At 33.3% G+C, this 24467-nt stretch overlaps 1 protein-coding gene across 4 annotated transcripts in view; it reads right to left on the reverse strand.

Moving 5' to 3' along the window:
- Window positions 1-2722: 2722 nt before the first annotated feature.
- EPHA5 (EPH receptor A5) overlaps window positions 2723-24467 on the reverse strand; it is a 309727-nt gene continuing 287982 nt past the window's right edge. The window contains exons 13-16 of one of the 4 annotated variants that reach the window (XM_031469750.2): window positions 22959-23108; window positions 15714-15907; window positions 12012-12167; window positions 2723-4093 (exon numbers count right to left, since the gene is read on the reverse strand). In XM_031469750.2, coding sequence (XP_031325610.1) covers window positions 3988-4093; window positions 12012-12167; window positions 15714-15907; window positions 22959-23108 — 606 coding nt within the window. In that variant the 3' untranslated portion in view covers window positions 2723-3987. Of the gene's footprint in view, window positions 4094-11459; window positions 12168-15713; window positions 15908-22958; window positions 23109-24467 lie in introns of those variants that run through there. The other 3 variants (XM_031469727.2, XM_031469736.2, XM_064484989.1) reach the window with 3 other exon arrangements.

Consider the following 24467-nt stretch of genomic DNA (forward strand, 5'->3'; position numbering starts at 1 on the left):
CTAAGCAATAATTATGTGGTCATTTTGAACAAGAACATTCAATCATTTATGTGTAAAAAGACTTTTTCATAAATGAACAAGAAATAAAAAGAAACTTCTTATCTATTTCTGCTTTGATACATTACTATATAATTAACAGCATAATAGAGAAAAATATTCAATGTAACCAGCTGTGCTACAGAGTTGAAAAAATGATGACTAGTTATTAATTTCAAATAAAACTAGCACTTTGTTTATTCATTATCATCATCATCATCTTATTGTACCTACTTCTTAATTTATTTTGAGGTTAAACATCTGGCAGGACATAAGCAAAGACAATTTACTATCATATTTAGCTTTCTTTCTTCTTATTTTCAGAAAGAACAAAATGAGAAAAGGATCTTATTCCACTATGCAACATCATACATCTAGTAAATTTCTAACATCTGACTCAAATGGCTTTTGCCATTCAATGCACAATTACAGCCCAAAATTTCTTCCACAGGTAAATATCTCTGCTTGTGCTTCTGAAAACCCACTTTAAATGGGAGAAAGAATGGTGTTAAAAAAATCTTTAACTTTCACGTGGAGGTTAGATAGCAGACATGCAAATACACTAAGTGCTCAACTGATATTAATTTTCCATTTTAAACTTGAGATAGGAAACTATTTCTTCATCATTGCACACTGGTTAAAACTCTTCTACATACTGAGTTAAGGATGTTCTGCATTGTTTTGGCAACTCTGAAACTACTAATGCTGGCCACATTAAAGTTTAGATAGAATATTGGAATATAATTTTTACAGTTATCCTACAACTTTAGAACACTGACTTAGTGAATCAAATACAAGAAATAAAAGACCATGCACATTCATTTTTTTAAATGGGAAAAATCAAAGTTTTTACATTTTTACATACAATTCATACATTTCAATGGCCAAGAAGAATAACTATATGTCATGAGCAAATGGCGAGATTAGGAAACAAATTATAATTGATAGAAGTAGTAATTGAGTGACTTCAACAGGTGTCAGTAAGTTGAAAATTACTCCTTGCTTGTGCCTATTTTTCTAAGTTAAACGCCGAGAAAGACTTATGCCCTAAAGGTATTGCTACTAATAGTTAAAATAACATTATGTTTAATTTGACAAATCCATCTTTTGTACTAAAATTACTTTATCTATATTTTATTTTTAGTTGTCTGGTAGGTGACAATATGAAGCAAGAGGATAAGAAATCACACAATCAAGATTTGTCAAACCTTGCCCCGGATCACTGCCTCACTGCATATCGTAAAAGCTGCCTGTCTCTTTATTCCACTTCTCACATTCATAGATGAGATTGGCACTTCCCAATTGGTGACATATCCAGTGGTGAACACATGTTTTTGAAAGGAAATCTTTCCTCTTTTGGGGCGGAGGAATACCTCTTCTCAAATCATATGGACATTCCTTAGAAAATTCTCAACCAAAGTGAGATATGGATGAAAGCTATGTGTCTGTTTAACTTTCATCTCAATCTACTGTCCAAAATATACACCAAAGCTGCAAAGGAAGCAAATAAATTGAATCCAAATTAATTTATAATGTTCTTTAGTGAAAAAGAGGAAATCTATACTGTAACTTCAAATTTTAATCACTCCAACATACTCCATCCATCCTGACCTCCCAATCATCTTTGAACATGTAAGTCTGGAAAACAACTTAAATATATTTATGATGTATAAGTATTGTGGCCAGTCTGTCAGCTCTAAAATTTACGATAGCTTCTCTTAAATCAATAAATCTATTCTTAATTTGAAGTTTCTCAATTGTTACTTTATCATTTAGATTTGATTGGTTTTTACAAAATTCAATAAATGCAACACAATCTCCAACTATTTTGTACAAAAGAAATTAGTTTAGTTACTTTTATGCTTCCTGAAATGAACAAATGCATCTTTAATCATGGTGATGCCTGTTTACTTGTGATTTTATCAAGACAAAGTTAAATCCATCTCTGTCTGTTTTCTATGGGAATGTCAGTTAACAGAGTATACTAGCATTTAGTTTGTGTGGATTCCTTGGTACACTATAGACCCAATAAGGAATTATACCCCTAATTGGACAAGACTCAATATAGCATTTGCAAATTGTTTTAAACATTTTCTTTTCCTTTCCCCTCACCCTCATTCTTTAGTAAAGAGCTACTTAAGTAAAAAGTGGACAGAGTAGAAGTTATGTCCCCAAAGTTTCTTCTTGTATATGCTAACATTCAACTGAAACAGGTGCTTGGGAAAGAGAGAGGGAGTACCAACAATATAGTGCAGGTATATTCCCTATGGATGTCCCTGATGCAGGCTACTCCAATACACTACTGCCATTGATAATCGTAAGTAGGCTGTATTTTGTTTACATGCTGTGCTCCTTGAATAATCATGTCATTCCATAATTTATACAGTGTAATAATACAAAAAACTTGGTTATTTCACCAAGGAGCTCAGTTTTGTTCAAGTTCTAATAAACTGTTTAATTTGTACCACAAATGTCAGTCTTCACCAAGAGTGGTATATAGAATGTTTGTAGGACATATATTTCTTAATAAGGCCAATTAAATAATACTTTGGATTGGCTCATCAAAACAGAGTCAATTTGATATAGCTGAACACAAGATGAAATTATCAAATGAATAAACAACAAATAAAAATTGTCAAGTCTTGATATAGAGACAATTCTAAAGGGAAAAAAATATACATATTTGTCATCATTCCATTGCTGCTTTAGTATCAAAATTTCTAGAGCTGAGCAACAAGGGGAATGGTTACAAAGGATTAACACTTAGGGGTAACGCTTGGTGCCATGTGCTGGATTTAACAACCTTAACAGAAGTCTGCACAGTTAAATCCTTCTACATCCTGCTGAAAATGTGCCCTTCGGAGTCAACTTTGCTTGACGAGATATTTTCTGGGACTCAGAAAGGTGAAATTTCTTACAGTGGTGCAAGATTAATGGCCAGAAGAACCGCATTGTCACAGATATCAGAAAGAGTTTTTAAAACGCTAAAAGGGATTTAGTCTTATAGAAATTCCCTGTTAGTGAATAAGGAGATTTAGTAGCTTTTGGACGCATGAGAGAAAAAAAAGACATGAGCCTGTGTTGAATTTTGTTTGACCACTTCCTTATTTCTCCTATTCCTATTCTACTCGGGAACACTTGTTCCAGATGTTGCTAAATGAAAACACTATTAACGTTGCAAGCAGAATGGTAATATGCATATGTGCGCGCGTGCACTCACACACACAAAACTACAACTTAAATTGATTCCTGGGTATATAGCAAATTATACAGTATATATACATTGATTACCTAGTAGTTTCTAGAAGAGCAACTAAACGTAAATTTTATAACACAGAAAAATAAATATACACCCTGTATTGAACTTGTCCTTGATCAAGCAATGTTTATACACTGGTTTCTATAACTTAACGCTGTGTAACAGCATTTAAAATTACAAAAGAAGATCTCTATTTAGAAATTATCTAACCATATTGCTCTTCAATACACTTACGTAGACAATTAAGACTTGAAGTAAACGTCAGTAAATTGCAGCTTGTGTTAGGCCACAAATGGCTATAAAATTTTCCTTTCAAGTAGATTCTTGGAAGTTTTGAAAGGGGCTGCCTTAATTCAGTCTATAAAGGTGCTATATATACTTATATATTTCCTGTATAAAATTTGTAGTAGTGAGAAGGACTTTGCTGTTGTAATATAAGATAAGGTTTAACCTCATGTTCGTATCCTACGCAGGTTACACTTGCTTCATGAAAAAATGAAGACACTGAGAGGAAGATAAAGAGATTTTAGTAAAACACTGATTACAAATTCTGTGGCTGAAACAAATGCTCTTTTAAGGTTTAGAAATCACTGAGTTTTCCCTTTTTCCCCCCTTTTTTTGTTAAAATAAATCTCAGGGCTTGTTTACAAAGTGCAGAATCATTCACTTGACGAAGTGACAATAAAAGAAAGTTACAACGGCACCATCCCGTTGACCAGCTGCACCTTCATTTCTTGAAGGCTGTTCATAATCTTCTTCTGGTGACCGACAAGAGTCACTCCAAGTCGTCTCAAATCCCTGCATGAAGAAAGCACACATTGGATGTATGTATTGATTCAATTTGTAGCATACCTCAACATTTCACGCTGGCAAAGAAGCAAACATTTTGCAGAAACTAATTAGATTACAGTCCCAATTTAGACATACAGGGTCCAATTTTCAAAAGCAGGCTCTAAAATTGTACCTGAAAATCTGTTTGCAGTCACAGAAATATTTATCACAAGAGTGATATTTATTTGCCCCCCTTTCTGGACATGATGGTTTTGGTGGCAGAGAGTGGTGAAAAACAAATTTGCATATGCTCACTGATAAATGTTTAAATTAAAGGGTACAATTTCATTGAACGGTTCTGAAAATGTGGACCTACAATATGAACAAGTACTTTTTCTTTTTGCTAAAAGAAGTAAGCATAAAATACACTTAAGAAAATTTCATAGCTAAGCAGTTAGTTGAAGACCAAACTTTTCAAATGACTCAGTCAGCACAATCATTTTATATAACAGATATCTTTAGGGGATAATAACACTCCATTGCTCTTGTAACACTTACAAATGTTTTAGTTTTTACTTGGAATCCAAAGTAGCAGCGCTTTCTTCCTTTACCAAATACATCTAGGCTCTGTCGGCATTTAGAGCATTCTGAAGATTACACGCTATCAAGAAGTCTTTTTAACCAAGATGCTTTAATATTGCTTCTTTTAAACAATCCTATTATTCAAAAGGAAGTTACAAATGTTTAGTTTCCTCAACTCAAGGAGCTCAAGGCCAGTGCTCATGGTTTTTAAATGTTATTTCACAGGATGCTCAGGAATTCTATTTTCCCAAAATATGCACTTGGCAAATATAATGATGCAGGAATGTTTGACAAATGATAACATTAATTATAAAAAAAGAGCAGGAGAAATTCAAGATTTTTAAATGACAAAGATGTTTACTATGTTAGATTTCTTTAGATAATTACTCTATTGAACACATTATGTGAAAAGTAGAATATTTTTGCACTTAGTAAATGTATTTATTTCAGATAGTTTTGGAATTCTTTAGAATTGGATACAATGACACTAGGATCATAACATGTAAAATTGAATAGCTTTGGAAGTTCAAAGAAATCTTAATTATCAGAGTGTAAAAATTAAATAAATGGGTATTTAAGCTCCATATGTATTAGTATTGGAAATAATTGTCTATTTAAATAATATCTTAGGTGTCCTTTTCTTTTTATGCTCTCAATTTTTTATGAGAGTTTTAGCAAATGGCAAATCGCTAAAAAAAAAGCAATGGATACCAATGGTGGAAGCATATTTCTTTCTTAAAATGTAAATATTGAACATTAAACTTAGAAGTTATTAAACACCAGAGTACCAAATAAAAAATAATAATGGTAGGTTCAGAAGACAATCATCAGCAAAACTTAAAAACCACTAAAATTTCAGTTTGAAAACAAAATCAACATTGTTAGTTATGAATAGAGTATAAAATAACTAATTACAAGCTAACACAGGAATAAAAAAAGCTTGGGTTCAATCTTGTGTCTTTTCAATGAAATCAGGGCCTTGCCCTGTTAACATCACTGCCTGGATAATTTTTTGTTGTAGGGGCGACCCTGTGCATTGTAGGACATCTAGCAGCATCCCTGACCTCTTCCCAGTAAATACCAGAAGTGCTGTGCAGCCCCTGGCCCTTTGTTGTGACAAGATGTCTCCAGACATTGCCAAATGTCCCGAGTGGAAAATTTTCCACTCATTGAGAACCACTGCTATAAATATAAAAATAGGTGACAAGACTTCTTCTTGGTATATGCTAGGAAAATATATAACCTTATGATACAGATATTTGTTAATCTCCTTTTATGGATGAGGACACAAGGTCTTAGAGAACTTAAATCCCTTGGCTAAATACCACAGCTAGTCTTAGCAAAGCTGGGACTAAAACCAGGAACCTGAGACAAAAGTCCATACTCTTAATTTCTCATTTCTCTGAGATATAATTTTGAGCAAAGAACTTTAAATTGCATGCAATTATCTATTCATCTGCAAAATGAGAACTCTGTAGATAAAACATCAAATGTCCAAAATTATAAAAGAAAGAAGGTATCTAATGAAGGAAACCCAACATATACATCTTTGACTGAAGCTATGGTAACCTAATCTATACTTCAGGGCAATTTCAGTTATGGGCCAGCTAATACTCTCATGTTTCCACATGTAACTTTTGCATCATGAAGAACTGTGAAGATATGGGCATTCATGGATGCTCACTACCAGACTTTGGACCTAAGTCAGGAGAAGAGAGACTAAAATTTCTTATCCTGAGAGAAATCTACTAGAGAATGTAAATAATTAGTACTTGAAATGAAGGTTAAAACATATGCTTTATCGTATGCTTTATAAACCCACAAGTGACCCTGACAAATTCAAGTTTGAAAGTACTGATTTAACATATACGTACTTACACTGCACAATTCAAATGGCTAATCCAATTATTACGAATGAGTTTTTGGAAATAGCTATTACAGTTTATCCTGAAAGATCTGAAGAAATTTTATAGGTTTTTCTCGCTCACACAGCAATGATTCTGCATATACAATACAAAAACATGAAGTGTGTGCGCGTGTGTGTGTGTGTGTGTGTGTCCCATATTCCAACTCTTGGTTGTTTTGTCCAACTCCTATTAGATCACTAGTTTGGTTTATTTTTGTTTCCACTGTCTTGTTATTATATTACATGTAAACGTAACTTCATTCTTTGAAAATAACTTGACCATAAGAGTCTCGTTCAGTGCTTTGAGAATTTAATTTTTTTGTGACATATATATCATGCTAAAGAATGAATGTTTTAGATAAACAACAGGGTTCTCCTGGATAGCACAGGGAACTATATTCAATATCTTGTAATGGCCTATGAGAAAGAATAGGAAAAGGAATATATATGCATATATATAACTGAATCACTATGCTGTGTACCAGAAATTAACAGAACATTGTAAATTGACTGAACTTTAATAAAACTTTTTTTTTTAAAAAGAAGGAATGTTTTGAGGAATTGTATTTGATTAACAAACACAGTTATAGAGTTTGTGTTTATAGACAAATAAAACCTGTCCTTCAGAACATTTCATATTTCTAGATTTTAAGTTAAATTTATTTAAATTTTCCCAAATGTAAAATTTTATTTCAGGGTCAGCTTATGATCTGATTGTCCTAAGATTCATATGGAAGGTCAGGCCTCTGGGCTTCTCTGTCTTTCCACCCCCTTCTTCTTCCACCTCACTTCCCACCTCTACCTCTCTTTCCATGGGATAAACAGAATTATAAACATACAGCATTGAGTTTTACATACTGTCATAAATTATGTGTCTTTAATGGAATGCTGCTGTTTTTTAATTCTGACCTGTCATTTCAAAAGCTGTCAAATTAATATGAAGAGATTTAGAAAACAGCATGACCATAATGCATGAAATGTACATATACCTTTATACAATGTGATTATCAGTGAAGAAGTGGGAGAGAAATAAGATCATTTATGCAAGTTAAACTTGTTCTCAGCAGCAAAGTAGTTTCTTTAAGAATCCCATTTATATTTTTCTAATGAAATTATGAATGAGAATTAAAATGGTATTAGAAAAATGTTTCTAGTAAAGGTTAAATAACTTTATTCTAATATTGATAGATGCATTAAAGTATTTTCTTTTATGTTGTTGTCTTACTTTTTTGTGATTTCCAACAATGTCCACTTTATTCCTTAAAGTACATATTAAATGGTCAATTTAGCAGTAATAGTGTGAGAAAAATTTGATAAAAATTAAATATTTTACATTTCATGCTGAAGGTGCTGCTCTATTTACAATGATTTTTGAAAAGAAAATTGAAAATGTCTTAAGATGTGCTATTTTACTCATTTCATTTTTCTATATAGGAATTTTTATAGCTAGGCAAAATTTGAGGTGTGTCCCCTTTCCAAATATACTAATTTTACCATGACCACGTGTAATCTTAAGTAATACCCAAAGCCAATTTTAATGGTGATAAACTATTTTTCAGCATAGGCTTATGAATCTAAACATGATAAGAATCATATTGTTACATAAAAAGTAATTTGAGTTTTGTCAACAAGGCACACTTAGTTTTAGAAAAGCTGCCAAAATAATGAATTGCCATTGTTGTGATGACATTTCAGCATTTTTTCAAGTGCTATTCCATAATATTAAATAATGAAAAACACTGCTTTATGGTGTTAAAATGGCAGAATGAAAAGTAGGGTATAACAAGAGGTGTTTAATTGATGTTGCAGCCAACTCTTGATTATTCAGGATGCCATACATCCATTTGGAGGGGAATCGCTCCCTTACTCATCCTTCTCCCTTCTGCTTTACATGCCGTTTAGCCAGATCACTGGTATTTAGCCCCACCGACACTGGCTGGATAGAAGAAGGGAGAGTAGAGATTAATGAATATTCACTAAATTGCAGTGTTTATTCTTTTTGTCAGAGTTTTATCACATAGTTATATGTTTAGAATTTTGGGGTTCACTTAGAAGAATCCTGATAATCATTATACATGTACTGTACAAGATAAATATATATACATACATTTATATATATCTACATTTGGCCAAAGAAGACTTAACTGTGACCTGGTCATGATTTTCAATGGATGAGAACTTGTGGGAGTTAGACTACAAGCTTTAGCTTAACTATGCAGAACACAGAGGATAATAAGTACTCCTATGCGTATTTTAAGTGTACAATAAATTATGCATAATGACTTTATTAGTAATTTAGATTTTATTTAAATTAGTGTGCACAAAGTTTGGCTCTAGATATGTGACACTTTCCTTTTCATATTTTAAGACCCCATTTTAGTAAATGATTACTATTAGGAAACTCTTCAGCTTACACACAATTGGTATAACATTTAAATTCACTGGATTTGGCTCCCTTTGTGAATAATCAAAAGTTGACAGTACTAGTGTGACACAAGGTTTAAAAAGCAGCTGTAATACTGTTCTTTATTCAGATCTTTGGATTCAATTCGCAACTCACCTCAAACTCACAGTTTCCCCTGTCCATAACTCACTGCACTTAAACCCCATAGTACAGGTTGAGCCATTACTGCTACAATAATTGTTCTAATATGAATACCGAACACAGAATAGCAATGCTTAGGCATAGAGAACGCAGACGGAAACATCTAAGGTTGGAAGCCACTTTCACTGAACACATTTTTAACTCTAAGATCTCGAAATTCTTCATTTCTATTCCACATCAAGCCATATATATATGTGCTGGCAAAAAACCAGAAATAAAATTAAACTTTTCTGATGGAAATTTTTAACAAAGTATGGGGTTATGAAAAATTTTAATTTTTTACTCTTCCTTATTTTAAACCCACCACAAGAATAAATTTGATGGCACAAGTTATAACATGTTTTACGTATATAAGTATATAACAGTTTGATCTTTTGCTTTATATTAATTAATTTCAGTTTTTCTAAGCATTTATAAATATATTCTTCTGGTTCTCAGTTTCTGTTATACTCTGGCAATAACACTGGCACTAATATTTTATTTTATTATAGTATCGCACATAAAATTAATAGTTAGATATGGGCAAAGACCATGTGTAAAGAAGTCATTACCTAAGTATTTAAGCATTTGTATTTCTTTACTGATATCTTAGTTCCTTTGCCATAATCTTTAATAATGACTGACTTTTTTCGTGAAGGGCACACAAAGTGCTCAGATAATTTTTTTCTTATATTCCTGACCAAACAAGTAACTGATTACCCACCATTTTGTGAGTTATTTAACACAAAATATTTTGATAAATATCTTCTTACTAACAGGGAAAAAATGTGGTCAGAAACCCAATGAACAAGAGGACATATACTTAAAAGGTGTTGGATTCTTCAAGAAATCAGCTTCACTGGAGTTAAGGTTGGCTGGCTCCATTCCTAGTAAGGAATATACGGTCCCAGGAAACTGAAGCAATTGACACATGGAGACCAACATTCTCTGAACAGGAAGATGTTGGGAAGTCTTTTAATTTTACCTTACTCTTTCGGTCAGAGTAAATAAATTAAAACAAAATATTTGAAAGGAGGCAATATAGCAGGAGACAGCAAGCTACCAAAGTAACAGAAACAGAGAGAAGAAATTGAACCAAGTAGAGAAGAACTGACTGGACAAAAATTACTGGAGAATAGAGATGAGGTGCAGACCATCACTCAAAGACAGACGAAGCTTTAAGGGCTTGAAAGAAAATACACAAGATGAGAGAGTTTGGAGGTAGAAGGGTACACAGGAAAGTAAAGAGAAAAGAATTAAAAGAAATAAGGAAAACTGAAACCATAATTCTAAAATATTCAACACATTTATAGTATTTTGGGCCCCCAAAGAAAGTAGGACAGGTAGTTAATGAAAAAACCATTATTGGTGATTATAACTATTCTGTGTAGGGAGAAGCTAAAAAGTAATGATATAAACATATATATGTATATGTGCTATTTTAATAAAAAAAGAAACATAGTTTAATGCAAATAATTTTATTATATATTTACAAGTAATCTGACATCGGGTAGAAGAAATACCTACAGTATCATTTTAATATAAAATGACAAATGACTTTAATAAATTAAAATGACCATTTTTTACTGAAAAATTAAATAGCAATCATGTAAAAATAGTTTTAAATTATCAGTAAAATTTTCTGTTTACTATTTTAAATAGAGCACAAACGAGTTTTTGAGTGTCCAGAGAAATAATGGGCAAAGTATATGTGTCACCAAATAGATATGATTTAGTGATGATGGTGAAAATGAGATTCAATAAATTAAGACAGCAAGCTGAGTGGTGATTTTAGATCCTTTTAGTTATAGAAAGAAAGAAGAGAAATGCTGAGAATGTGACATTATTTGGTGATAAATGATGGTACCCTGTTACCTTTTGTGTGGATGGGCAGTGAATTCAAAGAACCAGAGAATGCCATGATGGAAACGGTGAGAACCACACATTCAAGTGTTCATATGATGCGAAGTAATGGAAGAGGACTGTGGTTTAGTGCTTTAGAATGTTCTACCATGTTTTAAACCTTACAACAATATTTTAACCTTTGAATTGGTAGGTAATTTGAAGTAAGTTATCATTATAGTCACAGGTTAAAACATCATTCATGTTAATGTAATCTAGATTTAACCACCATAATGACAGTTAATTTTCACAAATAACAAATATTAGGCTAAAATAATTACACATACAGATTATATAATAAAATACAAACAACTTACAACCTTAAAGAATTCCATTTTTAACTCTAGTGATTTTTATTTAATAAGATTTAATAAATTTTATCTTAAGCGTGCAAACAGAAAAGGGCACAATTGGTTCCACTGAGATTGTACCAAATAAGAAATCAGAGGCAGGATTTAATATATCCTTGGACTGCAAGAATATAAGTTGCACCATTTAGAGAGTAAATAAGATTCCTGCCTGGGAAGCTTTATTTAAGCTGCTGTTGCCTGGGTATCCATCATTGCCAAACTTTGAGAACGTGTTTTGTTGTAGGGCTAGCCACACCAATTGTGCTTACAGTTTTATTTTGTATTTACATTCATGTAACATAGGTTCCAGTATAAAGACTTTGTCAAGAAAACATCTTTTCCACAACACAAAGTACAAGTATTTTGCCAAGGAGATGTTATTCCAATTATTTGAATACTCAAATGTGATTTGTTTGAAGCAAAGCAGCAAAGATACTGGCCACAAGTAGCATTAAACCATGCAGTTGTTAACAATACAGGCTAAAAATAAAGAGGCTTCTTTGAAAGCTGCCACATGGGGACAAAGGTTAACCGATTTCCCTTGACCTCATCCAGATTGGTTTCTGAACAAGTTTTCTCGCCCCAGCAATTATGTAAAAATTATCAGAAAAAATTACTCACTCCAAGGTCACCTGAGCCACAGCGTCCATTGAACTGTATCCATTTTCCATGAAAATCTCTGTATATCGGCCCATTTTGATTGCTTCTAGCCATTCACCCACTGATCTGTAGGCCCCAGATCCCAGTGGGCCATGTTCTGCCAATAAAGTAGATACTCTAAAATACATAAAACACAAATATTAAAAGTAACATTTTAAATTTTTCCTAAAAAATTATATTGTAATATTACCTCATAACCAATAGATCTTTGAGCCTTTAAGCACATTTATAGAAGAAAAATATACAAATGCTAACAAGGAAAAAATAATTCAAAATACAGAACACAAAATAAGTCTATTCAGATTTTTTTCTATCTATAGTTAATGAAGACATATAATAGCTTTTAATAAGTAAATTTCTGGTCATACAAAATATTAGCTAAAAACTCCATCTAGTGACTTAGATATATTTACATCCTCCTATTGTTTTCTTTATAAAAATAATATAGAAAATGCTACCAAATAGAGATACGTAGGATAATTTGTATAAAGTCAATCGTTTCTAGACTTCACTAGAGAAACTCATGCTCATTTAAGCTAATTTCCTAGGAGACCAGAAGTTAGTTATCCTTTATTTTATGCTCTTACACAGAGGGGTGCTTGTTAATTCACCTAGGAGTAGTAGAACTGGAAAATAAAATGTAACTCCAAATATATAAGAAAATGGAATGGAATTTACCAAATCATGCAATGCTTTCAACTATACTAAATTTATACTCTTTGGTCAATTATATATGATATGATTGATGATGATGATTTCTGGAAATGTATCCTAAGGAAATAATCAGGAAAAATGGCAAAAAAGCACATGCACACTTTTTCACTAATGAAAGTAAACATCAAAAGTAATTTAAATGGCCATCGCTGCGAGTTTACTTAAGTACATTTCAACCACAAGATACAGGACAAAATACCTTTCTCTGCACTCGTGTTCTCTGTACTTTCTCACATCCCACTTACACTTCAACCTACTCCAAGTGTATTGTCTTCCAAACCAATTCTATAAAAATTGCTCTGGTTAAGGTGAGCAATGACCTCTATTTTGTCAAAATCTGTGAAGAATTTTCCAATATGTAAGTTCACTGACCTCCCAGAGACATTGCACAACCACCCCTACCACCTCCCTCTTGACATCTTACCTTATCTCAGTCTTTTTTGAATCACTGTTCTCTCTTTCTTGGCCACCATAATATTGTATGCTTCTCTTCAATCTCCTTTGCTTGCTTCTTGGCCTGACTTTCAAATCTGGAGGTGGCCAGGATTTGGTCCTGCATCTTTTCTACTCAGGCTATAACTCCACTCTACTTTAGGCAGTTTTACACACTTTCATGTTTCAAATAGCATCTCTTTTTCTCCAGTTTCATCTTCTGCTTCGTTCTCTTGTACATTCATATGCTTACTCCATATTTCTCACAGGATTGGCATCACAACATGTCCAAAGTCAGAATACTCATTTCCTCCACATCCAATTTCTCCTAAACTGCTCCTCTTTCTAGTCTACGATACAACAGTCAGCTCCTTCCTTGTCTTCAATCCCCTCACAATCCATCATTGTGAGTACTACCCATTCTGCCTCCAGTATATTGCAAATCTGAGCACTTTTCTCCATTTAGTTTGTCATCACCTTAGTTCGAGACATCATGTCTTACCTGCACAACTACCCTAGCCCACAGTTATCCTCCTAAATTCTACTCTTACTCTCTACTCCAAAACTAAAGTTTGTTTTGTATTGCTTTTAGTTTGCTTCATCTCTCTCACCCCCAATTATGTGTTGCTCAATGCTATATACTCAGCACCTAGCGCACAGCATGACACAGAGTAGACACATGAATATTTATTGGATGTATAAGTAGATATTGTGTGGTAATTTGTAGTCATTAAATAGTGGAGTTAAAGATTGGTTGAAGACAGAAATACAGGAGGAAATAGTGAAAAGGATCTTGAAGTAGAGATTATAGAAGAGTTGCAGTTTCTTGGGTAATAGCCAAATCTAGAAAATGACTATGAAGAAGAGAGTCTAACTAAGGTAGGTTAGAGACCAAAATCATTGAAAGAAGAAAATTCAAGGTATTGAGAGATTTATGAATGTCATCTACATGGTTACTCAAAAAATCTAGTTTTGTGACATGGGTAGGGATAGGAAGAAAGAGACAATGAATCAGGAACTAATACCTAGAACCAGGATTTGCAGATGACTGAATAAAGATGGGTCAGCGAGTGGTACAGCCCTCCCTCAGTATCTGCAGGGGACTGGTTCCAGGAGCCTGCTCCCCTACCCCGTGGATACCAAAATCCATGGATGCTCAAGTCCGTTATATAAAATGGTGTATGTAGTACAGTTGCCTTCCATCTCTGCAGATACAGAGGGGTGACTGTGGAGTCTTAAGCTAAATCTGTTTAAATGAATCCTAGCAAGCTGAATTCTATATAATGCAAACAAGGAAACATAAAAATTCTTTGGAGATTTTAAACTGCTTTCAAGCTATAATGATGATGCTGAGATAAATTAATATAATTTAGAACATAAAAGTATCTTTTTATGATTTCCTTTCCTTATGTCCATTTGTGACAACTTAACATAATTCAAACAAGTAGATGAGAGAAAAACAATATTTTACATGACAATAAACAATTTAAAAGCAGTTATTTCAGGAACAACATAAGGAATGATCTCTAAGATGCATTTGCCAGTTGCTACCACAGAAAGTTAATGATGCTTGAACAGAAGTTGAAGATTCATTCCTCATTTGTATTTAAAAATGACTTTTTGCCTAGTGAACAAATGTTATACCAGAATCCTAGAACTTATGTAACTTTATAAACAGACTGTTTCTTATTTAGTTCATGCTATGGGCAGCCAATTCAGTTACCAGCAGAATACCTTTTCTTGTAAAGATAGACAATTGCCTTGAATATAGTGAAAATAAAAATCGGTACAGAATCAAACTGATCTATTTTTTTGAGAGGACAGTTTTGTAATTTTTCAGGTAAAAAAAGGTAAGAATGCTTTACATAAAGCAAGATTATTTAAACACATTCATAAGCATTCAGAAAATTTTAAAAAATGCTCATTTGCTCATATAAATTTTTTCAACAAGATTACTCATTTATCAGTTTTAAGTATTGTTCAAACTACATGGTAAATGATTATCCAAATATCTGGACTCAGCTGAGTAAGAAAAAAAGGTCCCTAAAGGAGTTGTCAGTGTTCACAAAATATGACAGGCAGTGAAATCTACTCTAAGAAAATCAGAGTAATTGTTGTTATATACCTCTGGTTTAAAATTGGATCAGTGCTTAATTGGCTTTCTCCCATGATCTTATAATCTTATTTCCCCCTAACCAAACTTACGTGGGGTCCAAAGCACTTGAAACTACACACATTTGAGGATATTTTTTTAGTGCTACCTGAATTTGTCTATAGTTAACTGGTCAGTTATACTATTAGATCAGGTATAGATGCTTTTAAGTATTATTTAATCATTTCTATTTCATTCATTATAAAAGAATAATAGTATTATGCAAAAACTATTTTCATATAAATTAGTGTCATATAAGTTCCTAGGCTCACATGTATGTAAAAATAATTTCACTAATTTGATATTTGTGTCATCAATCTGAATTAGCAATATCCAGAAAAAATCTCTCAGGTCTGGCCTTGTACCTGCTCGATGCATTAACCAGTGTCTTCAAGCTACTTGGGTTACGAATCAGCTTGTCCAACATGCTAACGATTTCATCAAACTTGGGCCTGCTATTTCGGTCTTTCTGCCAGCAATCCAGCATTAATTGGTAGAGAGCAGCAGGACAGTCCATGGGGCTTGGCAGACGGTAGCCTTCCTCTACCGCTTTAATCACCTGCATAGAGTGAAAGAGAACCAGTCCCCCCAAACCGCAAATTTAGTACAGAATTGCTGGAGAAATTTCCCAGTGTTCAACTTTCATTCTTTCTGATCCTTACTCTTGGAATAACAACCAGCATCACTATTTCTAACATCTTCAATTACTCCACTTGCTGTAAAATAAAATAGCATAGAGAAATAAATATGCTATCACACAATATAAAAAGATAGACTTTCCTCACATATTATAAAGAAAAATAAATGGTAATAATTTTTAACCTAAATTCTTGATGAAGGGTGATTTGGAAAATTAACTGACATCCAAATAAACAGTTCATGCTTTATTTATCCTTGCAACCTGGAGTCAAATAGAGATGAACTTTTCTAGTGATTTCTCTGAAAAGGTAATGTCTTTTTAATGAAAAATTATGTGTAGAATCACATTTTTTAAAGTAAGACAATTATAATTTCACTTCAAAAGAGACTTCTGGATGGTAAATGATGGATAAGTCAAAGGCTAGATTAGCATGTCTGTCTCATGTATCATTTAATAATGTCAAGGTCTGGCTGTTTATAATCATCTACTGTTTTCTGTCAGGAATTTGGAATAACTGTTTAGTAGCACAGGCTTTACAAACGTCATTGATTTTAAATGTAACCACACATGTGAGTATCAGTCTAATTGTGAGATTGTTTTATCAAAAACATTTGTAATGTTGCTGCTGCCATAAAAATGCCTAACTCCAGAAGAGATTTGTTTATGCTACTGAACATAATAATACAGGGTTTATTCAACTATTAAAATTCAGATAGTTAAGTGATAACCAAAGACCAATAATAATGAGCACATTTCTCAAAATCCGATTGGAATTATTTTCTTAACGGTTAAGTTTAATTATATTTTTCAACAAACACTTCAGATTTGATTTGAGAAATGGAAAAAAATATGATGATTAGAATAGAAATTTTACAAAGATAAGTTTGAAAGACTGTAGGGAAACCAGTCTTTTAATGATAAAGGAAATGGCATCTGAACAAAAGCTCTGGCAGATGGAGAGAAGACGAAATGGCAGATTTAAGAGACATTTATAACATCTGGGTAGAGGAGGGTGTAGAGAAAGTATCTGAGATAAAACAAGTTCAAGCCTTTCACACTGGATGGCTACTGCTCTTAATTTTAGGTAAGCACATTTATGGGGGTAGGAAATGTCGACAGCTGTAATTTGGGGCTTGTTTTATTTGAGGTGAATAAAGGGACTACAGATGGCAATTTGCAGGAATCTGGCTAGAGTACAGGAGGTATTTGGGCTGATATTATAAATGTGAGGGTCATCAGCACTTGGTCACAGCTTGAAGTTGGGTGTAGTTTATATCTACCCAGGAAGGGCATAAAATAAAGATTCCTGAGAAACACCAATAGTTAAATTTAGGCAGAGAAATACAAGATACTCAAGGACTCTAAAAATAAATGGTCAGGTTAAAAATTGAATAACTATGAGCAAAACACCTGAGAGTCATCTACCACCTTAGTTAACTCAAAAACATACAAAAAGTTAAAAGACAAACCCTAGTAGAAAATATTACAAAAACTGTAACTTATGGTTCACATGTCTAATATATTAAAATCTCATGCATATTGAGAAATAAAATAAGACAACGAATAAATAAGAAATAGATAGTAATAAAAATTTACCAAAAATGCTAAATCAATTTTGAGAATTATTTATTATCACTGGTGCTCAAATAAATAAATGGTAAAAATAAAAAGTACCATTTGCACTCATATATAATTTGAAGTTCATTTATTTATTAATTTGCTTATTATAAGACTGTTCACTGTTGATAAAGGCAGTGGTTATTCTCTTTAGTAACATATATGTACCAAAATTAAATGTCTTAGTTTCTATCATCAAATATTTCCCTATGCAGTGAAAACAGTCATTCTTATTTACGTAAAGTCATTCTTATTTACTTATTATATTTCATACCGTGCTTTTCCTCAAAGCTGAAACCAATCAGTTCTACCTTTTTTCTTTAGCACCTATTTTTTAAAAATATTATCTTTCTTTCCCTGAGCAGCTAGTTTCATATGTGACTATGAAATGAATAAAATAAACCAATTTCTTAGTTTTGAAGGAATTAATAAATTATTTGATCTGAGAAATTATTTCCAGAATATATTACTTAACAGCTTTATTTTCAGGTAAATTTTTATATGTAAACATAATACTCGGTTTCTAAGTTAATTACAAACTTGGCCCAGTAATTAGGTCAATGAATTTAATTCTAAATTCATCTTTAGAATTTATATGTAAAATAGATTCAGAGCTATCACTTCAAATTTTCTATTTAGACATTTTGAAGTGATTTTTTTTTTTTCATTTTTACCTATTGTTCCTTTCATAGCTCTGGGGAGAAATGAATGGTGTTAGTACCCTGGTGGTTTGTGAAATACTGGAATTTTACGAAAGTGCAATTTAGACTGTTCATTTTACCATATAATTTTTAATATATGACCAAATGATTCATAATCTCAATTTATCTTACTATTACTATTACATTTATTAATCTAAGTGGTTGAGATGAACAAAGAGAAAAAAATAAAACCAGAATTCTTACAATCTGGCACTATTTCAGATTTCTACATCTGAAAGATCATAAGCTATGCATTTTCTTGGCATCGCATGTAAATCAATAGTCTGAATGTAATTTAAAGGATGCTGCCTCTCCTTTCAACACCTGAAACCCAACACTGAGCACCTACTATGGCACTATTCACTGAGTAGTGACTCTGTTGGGTCCCTTCCATCATGTAAGGGTCAGTGAATTTTATCTTTCAGGTACATATACCTATTCTGGGTGTGGTTTACTTTTGCCACCCAGGGAGCCCAGACAGCATTACAAGGTTAGAATGTGTGAGACTCAAACACATAATCCCACCTAGTTTATCACGCAACTAGAACATCCACTTCACAGTGAAGGATGGATGTGAGAGTATCACATACGTAGTGATGTGATGGTAAATATTTAACAATTGGCTCTTCTTGTGGGGAAAACAGATTTATAATATTTTCTCATTTATCTGATATAAATACTCCCTCCATGTTAACTCAATTTAGACATTATTACACTGAGATTAAGAATAATTTGCTCAATGTCAAATCTTGGAAATTGGTAGTATTTGAATGAGAACTAAATTCCTCATACTTTAATTACAACATGTTATATGTTACCATATTTTTTTGTTCTACTATTAAAAATTCCAGCAATATTATACACACACACACACACACACACATATCATTCTATCCCATCAGAAACTGAAACAAAGAATAGAAAGAGGAAGAAAGCACACCCAGTACAAAGTGGTCTGACATCCTTTTGGAGTCAAATATTTTTGCTGCTATAAAGGTAAGATCAAGGCCAACATAAATGGTAATAGAAAACTGACTTCCTAAAAAAAAATTAAAAACGGATTACTTAGATAAGTTTTTAAAACATTTTGCAATTTATGTGCTTAGTATACACTATGTATTCATACATTTCTGAATAAATACATGAGAAAGACTCACTAAATATAAAAATGCAATGCAATGAAAATCTCTTATTTGTTTTTTAAGTTCTGAAAAATGTTGACATTTAAAATGTTTGCTATCAATAAAGAAGTTTCTACTGACTATAGGATATTATCTTAGTTTTCCCAAGCCTGAATCAGAGTTCATGGTCTGATATTTACCTAAAATCATCTTAGTCATTTTAGTTTATTTTCATTATGTGTTGTTACGGTTTTTCTCTGTGATGACAGAGGCAATCCTAAATCAAAAGAAACCTACTGCAGCATTCTGTCCCCTTTACACAGCGGAAGGTCTCCTCTGAGGGACTTAGATTATTCTGCATGTCTTAGCAATGTAACATTTTTTGTGGTGACCAAGCCCTTTTAGATTCAGACAGTATCTGGCATGTAGAGATGATGCAATACATCATTCAAAACTGCCAAATCAGTATTTCTGCTTTGCTGTCCGAGAATCTTTTTTCCAAAAGAGATATTCAGTAATCACAATTTTCAAATGCAGTAGATCTGTTATATTGTTGGATACTTATGTAGATAGAAATTGAGGCATATCAAACCTAACGGCATATCTAGAAACTAAATGCCACAAATGATAGCGAACTTGCTGAGAAAATGTAAAGCATGTATTAGAAACTAATAAAGGCTGACATTTTAGAAAGATCTTTAATTGTATAATCATTTTCTGTAAACTTCATTTAGATTTTTGGAAAACCCAGCCAAAGCCAAAATATTAGTTTTTATTTTTATAAGGTCCTGAAAATATTATATCAGCACTCCCTTGTATGTTTCTAAATAGCCTGAAATAAAGTTATCTGAAAGAGTATCAAGACTCAAATGGCTGAAATCAGAAAAAAAAAATTTGTTCCCAATCCTTCACACCTTGTTTCGCTGTCCTTTTCCCTGCAGCTTTATATTGTCTATTCATAACAAGCAGTGTGATTGGACTGCTTCTCTGATTAATGGATTGGACAGTGGAAAGCTGCTGGCTGAAGTGCAATTGGGCTCATTCTCACCCTTCAGCCACGGGGTAAATGAGCTCATAGCTTGGCTAGCCTGCTGGTCTCTGAACAAAGATACGGGCCACTTGGAGCAGAGCCAAGGTGTACTGGCAAAGATCAGCCAATCCCCAGAAGCATGAGCAAGCACAAGATAGCAGAGATACTTATGAGCATTCATTTACCTGGCATCATGTTCTACTTTGATCTATTATTTTATTTGTGACAGATACAGCTATATCAAGCAAAACCGTCAATAATGTGGATAACAATGCTACACACATAGTTGGGAAGGACTAAGAATTCTGAGTGACAGAATCAGAATTCAAAATATCTCAAGTGTGAGAAGGAGTTATAACACCAGGCAAATAACGGACAAATGCTATCCTTGAGTTGAAGGGAGGAGGCTTGCTGGCATGATGGAATACAATACTTTCACAAACACTAGAGGAAAATGTGACATTGGAAAGTGAGAAGCCAAACCATGTATCTCAAGTTAGCACTTGGCATTTATCTGGAGAGCAGAAAGTAGCAAATAAGTCTGGTCTTGGTCTAGACTAGATCAATCCAGAGTAATCATTATATATTGAACTGAATATTTTATATTCACTTAGAAGGCTGATCTAGGATCGCTGGTTGGAAATGAAAGGGAGGACAGAGACATTGATTCAACTGGAGACTGTGTCGTGGTTAGGTGTAAAAATTTTGGAGAACCAGTGTGAAATTCCTGGTATAACTTTGATTATTTTTTGGCCTTAAGAAAGTCACTTAACCTCTTAGGGCTCAGTTTCTTAATTGCAAAATGGGAATAACAGTATCTCTCTGACGGGTTGTTAAATCTATAACAAGAGTTCAATACTATAGCTATAGTCCTGTCCCTAAACTTGTAAAGTTGAAGACAATAGATCCTATATTCTCTCAAATTTAGAGAAACACAAGTCAGCATCCCTTCACTAAGCCAAGCGAGTAGGGCACAGGGAAAACCCATTTTCGATTTTAGATAACTAAAAGAAGGGGAGGTTCACTGCCTTGCTGTATGCTTGTTGAGAGGCAGGAGTCCATCAGCCTACCTTGACTATCGCTATCCGAGAAGAAGGCTATGAAATATTTCTTGGGAAATCCAGTGTGACCCTGGCTTCTCATCTGGGAAAATTTGAAGAAGGCGGGCTGGCTAAGGCACCCACAATAGTCTCTAAGAGCGGGAACACTGGTAGAAGGTCCAACAGGATTGTGCTTTCCTGGGGGGAAGCAGACATGTGTAAGGTACTGTGAGGTGGGGAGCAGGTGGCGAGTGAGAGGAACTCTGAGACTTGGAGTACCTCCTCCTTTTTAACTTGCAGAGAGGAGAGCAAAAATCTGACAATTCTTCCTTCCCGATCTTGCTACCTAGTGTCAGGCTGGCCCTGCAGTTGTGGAAAACACTTTGAAGTGGATATAAGATTGAATCTTATTTAGACTGGATTTGAATTTTTATATCTGAAAGTGAGCCTTAATTAGTGGCATGGTACTGGTGATTCAACAAAGTGCAGTCAGAGAGCTGTATACCTGTCTAATAACCCCTGAAGGCATGGGAGAGGGAAATTTTACAGAGCATGGGTGAAAGAAGTAATTGGAGAAAAAAGAAATGCTTTAAATCAGCATGATATTGAGATAAGACTGTTCAATATACTGGTTTTATAAAGAATTAATGAGCTACCAGGAGGTAAATCACTTAAAAGAGTGTATGGCATATAGTAAGGGATCAATAAATGTTAGCTTTCATAATTGTTTTTTTTTTTTTTTGAAGAAAAAACATCAAATTTCAGTGTGATCCAAAATGGAAAGGGCTGTACTGAATAGTAACAATGGAAAAATTACAAAAGCAAAGCCCAAAGAGCCATGTAGTCAGGCATCATTGTGAACTTGAATAGAGGTTTCTTTCATGGTTCTTTTAATTCCAGGATTCTATTATTCTAAGCTTGAATTATTTATCCATGTGGGAAAAAAATCTGTTTTTTCCCTAAATGAAATAGGCAATGCAACTCTTCCTACATTTTTTAATGTAAAGAAACAGAGATTTTTTTTTATCCCCTAAGAGCATCCACTATTAAATCAATATCATTCATCCTTTTGGTTTGGAGGATTAGCTCCCTTTATCAAATGCATGTCATAAAAACTTGCCTGTCAGTATTCATTCTTTGAAGGCTCTTTCTTCATTTTTGAAAATGATACTGACATACAATGAGTGAAACATTACCGCAGTACAGCTAGATCTGTCTGGCAAGGGACAAAGCTTTTATATAACAGTAACTTGCTTTCCTTTGTACTAACTCATTTTGAGCTTCTGCGTGAAGGGTATTTTAACAACAACAAAATGGATCAGAGGGTAAGCAAAGAGTATTTCATCTTTTTAAGCAACTATCACTTTTAGAAATACATATATATATATATATAAAATGTCTCCTGACTCAGAGAGCAAAGTATTTCATTTCAAACTTGAGGGGGAGTTGTTGCATACTTACATCTTGATTGGTCATCTCCCAGTAGGGTCTCTCTCCATAAGACACAACCTCCCACATGACAATTCCATAGCTCCAGACATCACTAGCAGAGGTAAACTTTCGGAAAGCTATAGCTTCTGGGGCAGTCCATCTGATTGGAATTTTGCCTCCCTAAAATTGAAAAGAGAATAAAAAAAATTCTCACCCACACACTTCAAATGTATCTAGGGATACTGCTGCCTCGCTGAAAAGATCTAGAAAGAGATGTAGCATTTTTAAGTGAATCTGTTTGACAGCGTGCAGTCTCTTTTCACATATCTCAGCCCATAAGCACTTGTAGACTGACTACTAATTGGCTGTCTGGAAGGTTTCTGGTTTAAATTCTGTTTGACTACTGGAACACATTCAAGACCCACATCTCAATTACAGTATCAGGATGGCAGCTCTAAGTGGGGAAAGCAGGCAGTCAAGCAAATCAAGAAGGTAAACTTTCATGACTTTCTTCAAAAGTAAAGGACTCAAATTCCCAGGGTGCTTTCTTTTCCCTTCAATATAAGGATTGTAAAAAGAAAGCTTTGATTGCTGGATGCAACCCTGAGAAGTTTAAAAGTTAATAAGATAAGCATGAAAACCAGATATATTGAATATTTAGTAATTTCTCCTGACATTGCACAATTTCTTTTAGACTTGATTTCCCTAATTTGCCATTGTCGTATCTTTGTGTTTGTTTGGTCAAACTGTTTTTTTTTTAACCTAAGAGGTAGGTATCTCATTTATTTCAACCACATTGAAAATTATTAAAATTAAATTATGGGGAAAATTTACAACATTACCAAGTTTGGGGTTTTTACATGGTTAAAAAAAAAGATTTGGTAAGTTTTTTCTTAGTTCACAAATTAAACACTTTTCTATCCTGGCCATTTCAGGGTTAACTTCTTTTTCCTAATTTTTAAAAGCAGGCAAATCCAGGCAACCAAACATTTCATTTATAAGTAAAATTCATTAAAGGAGAGAGAGACAGAAAGAGAGAGGGAGAGAGAAACATGGGTTTTGAATATTTTTTATAAAAAGACTAACATATGCCTTCCTACTTTGTGGGAAGAGAACAATTTAATTCACATATTAGAAAAAAATGGGACTTAAACTGCTCTATATAAACCAAAGTTTCAAGACTTATGAAGAAACAGCAGTTTCATGTAATGCTTGAAATTGTTCTGTGACTTGAAGTTAATTTGAAATATTTATACTAAGTTTGAATTATTTGCTCCTTAGAAATATGGTAACATCACTTTAAGAAAACTTTTCTGAAACATACTTTTGTTAATTAAATATTCATAGGCAAGATCACATCATTAGGTTCAGCTATGTAGCAACATGATAGTCTATGACATATTATTACTATTCTGCTTGAAATGGTAATTTGTTGATTACTTTAAATTTCAGCCTAGAAATTTTCTCTTGGTCCTCTGACCATCATGTTGTGTATCAATATTACCTGAAGTTCCCTTATCATTTCATCTCTCAATAGAG

This window comes from Camelus dromedarius, chromosome 1 (assembly GCF_036321535.1).
Source record: "Camelus dromedarius isolate mCamDro1 chromosome 1, mCamDro1.pat, whole genome shotgun sequence".
NCBI lineage: Eukaryota > Metazoa > Chordata > Mammalia > Artiodactyla > Camelidae > Camelus > Camelus dromedarius.